Source organism: Pempheris klunzingeri, chromosome 11 (genome assembly GCF_042242105.1).
Source record: "Pempheris klunzingeri isolate RE-2024b chromosome 11, fPemKlu1.hap1, whole genome shotgun sequence".
Lineage (NCBI taxonomy): Eukaryota > Metazoa > Chordata > Actinopteri > Acropomatiformes > Pempheridae > Pempheris > Pempheris klunzingeri.
The window spans coordinates 26,548,412-26,559,835 of record NC_092022.1 but is presented as its reverse complement, the minus strand read 5'-3'; the positions used below and the strand labels follow the sequence as shown (position 1 = coordinate 26,559,835).

At 46.9% G+C, this 11,424-nt stretch overlaps 1 protein-coding gene across 1 annotated transcript in view; it reads left to right on the top strand.

The window, feature by feature from the left end:
- The first annotated feature begins 9,340 nt into the window (after positions 1-9,340).
- Positions 9,341-11,424, top strand: part of itpr3 (inositol 1,4,5-trisphosphate receptor, type 3) — a 56,449-nt gene continuing 54,365 nt past the window's right edge. Inside the window, exon 1 of the mRNA XM_070840387.1 lies at positions 9,341-9,580. Coding sequence (XP_070696488.1) covers positions 9,489-9,580 — 92 coding nt within the window. The 5' untranslated portion in view covers positions 9,341-9,488. The remainder of the gene's footprint in view (positions 9,581-11,424) is intronic.

The window sequence follows — 11,424 nt, the reverse complement described above, 5'->3', positions numbered from 1 at the left end:
CAGTACTTCTGGTTCTCTGCTGAAAGATGGAGTCTTATAAGTCAACATTCCCCAAAACTGCAAATAGACTTTTTTTGTTTTAACTTTGCACGTAGTCGGCCTCTAGTGTTTCCACACGGTGTCACAGGAGTAAGAGTCCCAGTTTGAAGTGGAAACTTTGAGCCGAGCAGCTTTTTATTAGAAAAACCTTTTATCATTTTATTTTATTATTTTATTCTGTTTTCTTTTATTCTGTTTTCTTTTATGCTTTCTTTTAGGAAACTCGCTCAGATTGTTTTTTTGTCGCAGGAGGCGTCACTCAGTTTGAGTATACTTTTAGGTTCATATTATGGGATGTAGTTATAGTATGAAGAAGTGTCGTGTCCTCTGATTGGTCGGTATCAGTCTATAAAGAAGTGTCCTCTGATTGGTCGGTATCAGTCTATATAAAGAAGCGTCCTCTGATTGGTCGGTATCAGTCTGTATAAAGAAGCGTCCTCTGATTGGTCGGTATCAGTCTGTAAAGAAGCGTCCTCTGATTGGTCGGTATCAGTCTATAAAGAAGCGTCCTCTGATTGGTCGGTATCAGTCTGTAAAGAAGCGTCCTCTGATTGGTCGGTATCAGTCTGTATAAAGAAGCGTCCTCTGATTGGTCGGTATCAGTCTATAAAGAAGCGTCCTCTGATTGGTCGGTATCAGTCTATAAAGAAGCGTCCTCTGATTGGTCGGTATCAGTCTATAAAGAAGCGTCCTCTGATTGGTCGGTATCAGTCTATAAAGAAGCGTCCTCTGATTGGTCGGTATCAGTCTGTATAAAGAAGCGTCCTCTGATTGGTCGGTATCAGTCTGTAAAGAAGCGTCCTCTGATTGGTCGGTATCAGTCTGTAAAGAAGCGTCCTCTGATTGGTCGGTATCAGTCTGTAAAGAAGCGTCCTCTGATTGGTCGGTATCAGTCTATATAAAGAAGCGTCCTCTGATTGGTCGGTATCAGTCTGTATAAAGAAGCGTCCTCTGATTGGTCGGTATCAGTCTGTAAAGAAGCGTCCTCTGATTGGTCGGTATCAGTCTATATAAAGAAGCGTCCTCTGATTGGTCGGTATCAGTCTGTAAAGAAGCGTCCTCTGATTGGTCGGTATCAGTCTGTAAAGAAGCGTCCTCTGATTGGTCGGTATCAGTCTGTAAAGAAGCGTCCTCTGATTGGTCGGTATCAGTCTATATAAAGAAGCGTCCTCTGATTGGTCGGTATCAGTCTGTATAAAGAAGCGTCCTCTGATTGGTCGGTATCAGTCTGTAAAGAAGCGTCCTCTGATTGGTCGGTATCAGTCTATATAAAGAAGCGTCCTCTGATTGGTCGGTATCAGTCTGTATAAAGAAGCGTCCTCTGATTGGTCGGTATCAGTCTATAAAGAAGCGTCCTCTGATTGGTCGGTATCAGTCTGTAAAGAAGCGTCCTCTGATTGGTCGGTATCAGTCTGTATAAAGAAGCGTCCTCTGATTGGTCGGTATCAGTCTGTAAAGAAGCGTCCTCTGATTGGTCGGTATCAGTCTGTATAAAGAAGAGTCCTCTGATTGGTCGGTATCAGTCTGTATAAAGAAGCGTCCTCTGATTGGTCGGTATCAGTCTGTAAAGAAGCGTCCTCTGATTGGTCGGTATCAGTCTGTAAAGAAGCGTCCTCTGATTGGTCGGTATCAGTCTATAAAGAAGCGTCCTCTGATTGGTCGGTATCAGTCTGTAAAGAAGCGTCCTCTGATTGGTCGGTATCAGTCTGTAAAGAAGCGTCCTCTGATTGGTCGGTATCAGTCTGTAAAGAAGCGTCCTCTGATTGGTCGGTATCAGTCTGTAAAGAAGCGTCCTCTGATTGGTCGGTATCAGTCTGTAAAGAAGCGTCCTCTGATTGGTCGGTATCAGTCTGTAAAGAAGCGTCCTCTGATTGGTCGGTATCAGTCTGTGTAAAGAAGCGTCCTCTGATTGGTCGGTATCAGTCTGTGTAAAGAAGCGTCCTCTGATTGGTCGGTATCAGTCTGTTTAAAGAAGAGTCCTCTGATTGGTCGGTATCAGTCTGTAAAGAAGCGTCCTCTGATTGGTCGGTATCAGTCTGTAAAGAAGCGTCCTCTGATTGGTCGGTATCAGTCTATAAAGAAGCGTCCTCTGATTGGTCGGTATCAGTCTGTAAAGAAGCGTCCTCTGATTGGTCGGTATCAGTCTGTATAAAGAAGCGTCCTCTGATTGGTCGGTATCAGTCTGTATAAAGAAGCGTCCTCTGATTGGTCGGTATCAGTCTGTAAGGAAGCGTCCTCTGATTGGTCGGTATCAGTCTGTATAAAGAAGCGTCCTCTGATTGGTCGGTATCAGTCTGTAAAGAAGAGTCCTCTGATTGGTCGGTATCAGTCTGTAAGGAAGCGTCCTCTGATTGGTCGGTATCAGTCTGTATAAAGAAGAGTCCTCTGATTGGTCGGTATCAGTCTGTAAAGAAGCGTCCTCTGATTGGTCGGTATCAGTCTGTATAAAGAAGCGTCCTCTGATTGGTCGGTATCAGTCTATAAAGAAGCGTCCTCTGATTGGTCGGTATCAGTCTGTTTAAAGAAGAGTCCTCTGATTGGTCGGTATCAGTCTGTAAAGAAGCGTCCTCTGATTGGTCGGTATCAGTCTGTATAAAGAAGCGTCCTCTGATTGGTCGGTATCAGTCTATAAAGAAGCGTCCTCTGATTGGTCGGTATCAGTCTATAAAGAAGCGTCCTCTGATTGGTCGGTATCAGTCTATAAAGAAGCGTCCTCTGATTGGTCGGTATCAGTCTATAAAGAAGCGTCCTCTGATTGGTCGGTATCAGTCTGTATAAAGAAGCGTCCTCTGATTGGTCGGTATCAGTCTGTAAAGAAGCGTCCTCTGATTGGTCGGTATCAGTCTGTAAAGAAGCGTCCTCTGATTGGTCGGTATCAGTCTGTAAAGAAGCGTCCTCTGATTGGTCGGTATCAGTCTATATAAAGAAGCGTCCTCTGATTGGTCGGTATCAGTCTGTATAAAGAAGCGTCCTCTGATTGGTCGGTATCAGTCTGTAAAGAAGCGTCCTCTGATTGGTCGGTATCAGTCTATATAAAGAAGCGTCCTCTGATTGGTCGGTATCAGTCTGTAAAGAAGCGTCCTCTGATTGGTCGGTATCAGTCTGTAAAGAAGCGTCCTCTGATTGGTCGGTATCAGTCTGTAAAGAAGCGTCCTCTGATTGGTCGGTATCAGTCTATATAAAGAAGCGTCCTCTGATTGGTCGGTATCAGTCTGTATAAAGAAGCGTCCTCTGATTGGTCGGTATCAGTCTGTAAAGAAGCGTCCTCTGATTGGTCGGTATCAGTCTATATAAAGAAGCGTCCTCTGATTGGTCGGTATCAGTCTGTATAAAGAAGCGTCCTCTGATTGGTCGGTATCAGTCTATAAAGAAGCGTCCTCTGATTGGTCGGTATCAGTCTGTAAAGAAGCGTCCTCTGATTGGTCGGTATCAGTCTGTATAAAGAAGCGTCCTCTGATTGGTCGGTATCAGTCTGTAAAGAAGCGTCCTCTGATTGGTCGGTATCAGTCTGTATAAAGAAGAGTCCTCTGATTGGTCGGTATCAGTCTGTATAAAGAAGCGTCCTCTGATTGGTCGGTATCAGTCTGTAAAGAAGCGTCCTCTGATTGGTCGGTATCAGTCTGTAAAGAAGCGTCCTCTGATTGGTCGGTATCAGTCTATAAAGAAGCGTCCTCTGATTGGTCGGTATCAGTCTGTAAAGAAGCGTCCTCTGATTGGTCGGTATCAGTCTGTAAAGAAGCGTCCTCTGATTGGTCGGTATCAGTCTGTAAAGAAGCGTCCTCTGATTGGTCGGTATCAGTCTGTAAAGAAGCGTCCTCTGATTGGTCGGTATCAGTCTGTAAAGAAGCGTCCTCTGATTGGTCGGTATCAGTCTGTAAAGAAGCGTCCTCTGATTGGTCGGTATCAGTCTGTAAAGAAGCGTCCTCTGATTGGTCGGTATCAGTCTGTAAAGAAGCGTCCTCTGATTGGTCGGTATCAGTCTGTAAAGAAGCGTCCTCTGATTGGTCGGTATCAGTCTGTAAAGTAGCGTCCTCTGATTGGTCGGTATCAGTCTGTAAAGAAGCGTCCTCTGATTGGTCGGTATCAGTCTGTGTAAAGAAGCGTCCTCTGATTGGTCGGTATCAGTCTGTGTAAAGAAGCGTCCTCTGATTGGTCGGTATCAGTCTGTGTAAAGAAGCGTCCTCTGATTGGTCGGTATCAGTCTGTTTAAAGAAGAGTCCTCTGATTGGTCGGTATCAGTCTGTAAAGAAGCGTCCTCTGATTGGTCGGTATCAGTCTGTAAAGAAGCGTCCTCTGATTGGTCGGTATCAGTCTATAAAGAAGCGTCCTCTGATTGGTCGGTATCAGTCTGTAAAGAAGCGTCCTCTGATTGGTCGGTATCAGTCTGTATAAAGAAGCGTCCTCTGATTGGTCGGTATCAGTCTGTATAAAGAAGCGTCCTCTGATTGGTCGGTATCAGTCTGTAAGGAAGCGTCCTCTGATTGGTCGGTATCAGTCTGTATAAAGAAGCGTCCTCTGATTGGTCGGTATCAGTCTGTAAAGAAGAGTCCTCTGATTGGTCGGTATCAGTCTGTAAGGAAGCGTCCTCTGATTGGTCGGTATCAGTCTGTATAAAGAAGAGTCCTCTGATTGGTCGGTATCAGTCTGTAAAGAAGCGTCCTCTGATTGGTCGGTATCAGTCTGTATAAAGAAGCGTCCTCTGATTGGTCGGTATCAGTCTATAAAGAAGCGTCCTCTGATTGGTCGGTATCAGTCTGTTTAAAGAAGAGTCCTCTGATTGGTCGGTATCAGTCTGTAAAGAAGCGTCCTCTGATTGGTCGGTATCAGTCTGTGTAAAGAAGCGTCCTCTGATTGGTCGGTATCAGTCTGTGTAAAGAAGCGTCCTCTGATTGGTCGGTATCAGTCTGTGTAAAGAAGCGTCCTCTGATTGGTCGGTATCAGTCTGTTTAAAGAAGAGTCCTCTGATTGGTCGGTATCAGTCTGTAAAGAAGCGTCCTCTGATTGGTCGGTATCAGTCTATAAAGAAGCGTCCTCTGATTGGTCGGTATCAGTCTGTAAAGAAGCGTCCTCTGATTGGTCGGTATCAGTCTGTAAAGAAGCGTCCTCTGATTGGTCGGTATCAGTCTGTATAAAGAAGCGTCCTCTGATTGGTCGGTATCAGTCTGTAAGGAAGCGTCCTCTGATTGGTCGGTATCAGTCTGTATAAAGAAGCGTCCTCTGATTGGTCGGTATCAGTCTGTAAAGAAGAGTCCTCTGATTGGTCGGTATCAGTCTGTAAGGAAGCGTCCTCTGATTGGTCGGTATCAGTCTGTATAAAGAAGAGTCCTCTGATTGGTCGGTATCAGTCTGTAAAGAAGCGTCCTCTGATTGGTCGGTATCAGTCTGTATAAAGAAGCGTCCTCTGATTGGTCGGTATCAGTCTATAAAGAAGCGTCCTCTGATTGGTCGGTATCAGTCTGTTTAAAGAAGAGTCCTCTGATTGGTCGGTATCAGTCTGTAAAGAAGCGTCCTCTGATTGGTCGGTATCAGTCTGTGTAAAGAAGCGTCCTCTGATTGGTCGGTATCAGTCTGTTTAAAGAAGAGTCCTCTGATTGGTCGGTATCAGTCTGTAAAGAAGCGTCCTCTGATTGGTCGGTATCAGTCTGTGTAAAGAAGCGTCCTCTGATTGGTCGGCAGAACGTGAAGCAGACGTGAAGCACAGAGACTCTGAAGTCTGTTTAACTTTTAGTTTGGCAGGTTTTCAGTCTTAAACAGAACAACAGTATATCGGACACACACACACACACACTCACACACACACTCACACACACACTCACACACACACACACACACTCACACACACACACTCACACACACTCACACACACTCACACACACACTCACACACACACACACACACACTCACACACACACACACACACACACACACACTCACACACACACACTCACACACACTCACACACACACTCACACACACACACACACACTCACACACACACACACACACACACACACACACACACACTCACACACACACACACACACTCACACACACACACTCACACACACTCACACACACTCACACACACACACACACACACACACACTCACACACACTCACACACACACTCACACACACTCACACACACACACACACACACACACACACTCACACACACACACTCACACACACTCACACACACTCACACACACACACACACACACACACACTCAGATGCAGATTTGTTCTAAACGCCCGGCGGAAGCTTTGCGTCTCCCCAGAAACAAACGTGTTGTTGACCTGTTCTCTGTTCTCGCCATCGCCACGGAGACCACAGGAACCCTGACTGCCCACTGTCCCCATGGATACCACACACACACAGAGCTCATATTATAAATCTCTTCATGGCGGTCAGAGTGAGTCGACTACTAATTGTGAACATTAGTGACGCTGAATTAGTGGAGGCTGTAAGTCCTGCATGAAAATGTTACTGATCTGATCCTCTCTGTCCACATCCTGGTGTGTGAGTGACTGGTAGGTAGTAAAAGTGTTGGAACTGGTCCAGTAGATCACCTCAGCCAGCAGACACCAAACGGGCTGCAATGGCTGCAACGTGATCCTTTGGGACAACTGCACCTGATCACAGTAGGTCCACTAAAAGAGCTTGTTTGATCCACTGACAGGCTCAGAGTGTTATTCTAAGTGTGTGACAGCATCATGGAAAGGATCCCTACAGAGAGAGACCTGGAAGATCCTTTTGGTTTAACCACAAACAGCACACACACCAGACTACATTCACTAAAACAGGGATTTTAGAGAACAGGACACAGGAGCTGCTGGTCTATGATCTACTTGTTTGTGTTATTGTGTGTCACACATATATTGTGTTGGATCCAAACTAATCCTCTGAAACACCAAAGTCACACAATAACACAAACAAAGCAGGCAGCAGCAGACCAGCAGCTCCTGTGTTCTGTGAGGTAAAATCACTGTTTTTGTCAATGGAGTCTGGTGTGATTGAAGAGCGATATAACAGATGTGCTGATAATAATGTCGATTTGGTCTTTCTGTTGTTGAGGTGTGTGTGTGTGTGTGTGTGTGTGTGTGTGTGTGTGTGTGTGTGTGTGAGAGAGAGAGCAGTGAGACTGAAGCTACCTCTGGTCGTCCTGCTGGTGTCTGTGCTGTGTTTACAGGAGCAGAGCGGGTCAGACGGTGCAGCAGCCTGCTGCTGCTTTACAGCTGCAACAGGAAGTCCAGTCAGCATGACTTCACACACACACACACACACACACACACACACACACACACAGACAGTCTACACATCAGTGTGTCACACCCTACATCCAAACCTTAAGTAAAACTACACAGTATTATATAAAAGTACTGTTGTTGCAGTAAAATGCTCCCTGACAGTGTTTCCTGTCCTACTTGATGTTTCTGGATTAGTATCACTGCTGCCTTCACGTGTTCATGTGTTCACGTGTTCACGTGTCATTTCCCTGCAGCAGATGTTGAAGGTTGAGCTCATTTTAACTCCTTCATATCCCGTTGTGTAGTTCATTAACCTGCAGCAATGCATCATGGTCTACAACATTCAGCATCAACACATGGAGGAGGAAGGTGGTTTTCACTGGACAGGAAGAGGAAGTCTTTGTGCTCTCTCAGAAAATTGCGGTTTTCTGCAAAAACCACAAACTTCCACCTTGAAGTTCTTTGAAACGAGACGCTCGTCAGTTTGGAGACAGTTTGAGTTGACTGGTAGGTAGTAAAAGTGTTGGAACTGCTCCAGTAGATCACCTCAGCCAGCAGCCACTTGATCATCAGTTATTCTAAGTGTGTGACAGCATCATGGAAAGGATCCCTACAGAGAGAGACCTGGAAGATCCTTTTGGTTTAACCACAAACAGCACACACACCAGACTACATTCACTAAAGCAGGGATTTTAGAGAACAGGACACAGGAGCTGCTGCTCTGCTGCTGCCTCCATCAGTCAGTGTGTTTGTGTTATTGTGTGACTTTGGTGTTTTAAAGGGTTCATTCAGACCCAACATAACATTTATGCAACTCACAATAACACAAACAACCTACCAGATCGAGGCAGCGGTAGACCAGCAGCTCCTGTGTCCTGTTCTTTAAAATCCCTGTTTTAATGAATGTAGTCTGGTGTGTGTGTAGAGAGCGATATAACGGCTGTTTGTGGTTAAACCAAAAAACCCAAACAGGACTTTTGTCAGTCAGACTGAGCTTCAAACACACACTGAGCTCCTCTAGACGCCGTGTTTGATAAAAGGAGTCGCTGTTGGTGTGTGACGCCTTCAGACCCAGATGTGAACCTGAGAGACTCTGACACGCTCTTCCTCATGAGATGTGGTTGAAAGCTCTGGGGCGGGGAAAAGTGGTTTAGTTTTATTTTAGTGAAGAAGAAGGAAAGTCACCATCAGCAACGAACCAGAAGAAGTCTGAGCGTCACTGAAGCAAGGTGGAGCTCCTGTGTGTGTGTGTGTGTGTGTGTGTGTGTGTGTGTGTGTGTGTGTGTGTGTGTGTGTGTGTCTCTGTGTGTGTGTGTGTGTGTTAGTGTGTGTGTGTGTGTGTGTGTGTGTGTGTGTGTGTGTGTCTCTGTGTGTGTGTGTGTTAGTGTGTGTGTGTGTGTGTGTGTGTGTGTGTGTGTGTGTGTTAGTGTGTGTGTTAGTGTGTGTGTTGGTGTGTCTCTGTGTGTGTGTGTGTTAGTGTGTGTGTTAGTGTGTGTGTTGGTGTGTCTCTGTGTGTGTGTGTGTTAGTGTTAGTCTGTGTGTGTGTGTGTGTTAGTGTGTCTCTGTGTGTGTTCTCTCTGTCTTATCAACACCTCGACTCACTTCCTGGTTTTTAATACCAGTCTTCGGCGTGAGCGCGCACGTGCACGCCCCCTCCTGCGCACACACACACACACACACACACACACACTCTCTCTCTCTCTCTCTCTCTGTCACACTCTCTCTCGGATAGAGGGAGGGGGCAGACCAGACCAGACCAGAGCCGTACCGTGCCGTACCTCCACACCTCCGTGCGCACACTTTCACCTCCCGCGGACACGCTCCCGCGCGCTCGGAGGTCTCGAGCTGCGGTGCTTCCTGAAGCTGCTGCTCCTCACCCTCTCCTCACCCTCTCCTCACCCGCTCCGCCTCACTTTCCAAACTTCCCCCAACTCCTCCGGAGGTGTTTCCCGGTCGGCCGACATGCGGATCCCGGCAGTGTCCGTGCGGAGGCGCGCAGGCTGAGGCGGACTGCTGCTGCTGCTGCTGCTGCTGCTGCTGCTCCTCCTCCTGCTGCACCTCCTGCTGCTCCTCCTGCTGCTCCTGGACTCCTAAGCGGACTTTAGTGGGTGCTCTTCTGCTGCCCGAGGCTCCCCCACAGAGGGAGGAGGGGAGGCAGCGTCCCTCCGGCTCCACCTGAGCTCCTCCGCGGCTGCAGGATGTCGGACTCCGCCTCCAGCTTCCTCCACATCGGGGATATCGTGTCCCTGTACGCGGAGGGCACCGTCAACGGCTTCATCAGCACCCTGGGGTGAGTGTCAGGGGGGAGCACACCTGGGCTCCAGGGAGGGTCAGACAGCTGCAGGGGCAGAGGTCAGAGGTCAGGATGGTGTTTTTAGGTGGAAACAACAAGTGTGAAACTTTATTTAAACACTCTGAGGGACAGACTGGGTCTGGTTCTGGGTCTGGTTCTGGTTCAAGGTGAAACTTTGCAGCAGGTTTGTGTCTCAGCTGTTTGTTCTGCCCCCCCCTCTCTGAGTCATGTGACGACCCCTCAGCCTCACCTGGGAACCCCCAGGTTGCCCCCCAGGACTGAAGTATGTGACTGTGTACAAAGAAGCTAGTAGTCTACTAGTACTACAGTATAGTACTGATGTTACTACTACTACTAGTACTACTAGTACTACTACCCCAGATACTACAGACAGTACTCTTAGTGCTTGTACTGCAGTACAGACAGTACTCTTGGTGCTGGTACTGCAGTACAGAAAGTACTCTTGGTGCTGATACTGCAGTACAGGCAGTACTCTTCCTGCTGGTACTGCAGTACAGACTGTACTCTTGACGCTGGTACTGCAGTACAGACAGTAGTGTTGGTGCTGATACTGCAGTACAGACATTACTATTGGTGCTGATACTGCAGTACAGACAGTACTCTTCCTGCTGGTACTGCAGTACAGACTGTACTCTTGATGCTGGTACTGCAGTACAGACAGTACTCTTCCTGCTGGTACTGCAGTACAGACTGTACTCTTGACGCTGGTACTGCAGTACAGACAGTACTCTTAGTGCTGGTACTGCAGTACAGACACTGCAGTACAGACAGTACTCTTAGTGCTGGTACTGCAGTACAGACACTGCAGTACAGACAGTACTCTTAGTGCTGGTACTGCAGTACAGACAGTACTCTTGGTGCTGGTACTGCAGTACAGACAGTACTCTTAGTGCTGGTACTGCAGTACAGACAGTACTCTTCCTGCTGGTACTGCAGTACAGACAGTACTCTTAGTGCTGGTACTGCAGTACAGACAGTACTCTTGGTGCTGGTGAGTGAATGATTGAACCAGGGCACAAAAGGCTTTGTAATACTCCTTTAGATACTGTCGTCATACCAGACTCCATTGACAAAAACAGCAATTTTACTTTGCAGAACACAGGAGTTGTTGGTTTATCGCTGCCTCCATATGTTAGTATATTGTTGTTATTGTGTGACTTTGGTGTTTTAAAGGGTCACTTCAGATCCAACACAATATTTGCACAACACACAATAACACAAACAAGCTAAGCAATTGAAGCACCAGAAGGCCAGCAAAATTACTGTTTTAGTGAATGTAGTCTGGTGTGTGTGCTGTTTGTGGTTAAACCAAAAGGATCTTCCAGGTCTCTCTCTGTAGGGATCCTTGCCAGGATGGTCAGTGGATCAGACAAGCTCTTTTAGTGGACCTACTGTGATCAGGTGCAGTTCTTTTACAGCCACTGCGGCTTGTTTGGCCGACAGGTGGTTTCAACACTACCTACTTTACTACCTGCCCGTCATTCAGAAGCCAGAAATTGACTGAGATAGTTTATACAGTAAGCAGGTGTTCACATTATTGTGTCCACCCCTTATGTAATACGTAGAGTCCCAGTGTGTCCTTATCACAGTCTGCAGTATCTTATCCTTAGTGCAGTACTCCTGTACCTCTGAGCTGGGCCTCCCTGCTCTGTTTAAACTCTCATCACTGTCAGATTGTGTTCATGCAGCTCCGTGGATTCTGTGTTTGTCTTAGTTCAGGCTGTGTGTTGTGTCAGTGCACACTCAGGTGTGGCACAGAGTAGTAAGATCAGTGTCTCCTGTTGGCTTCATGCCCCGTTGACCTTTTTTTAGCGGTGTTT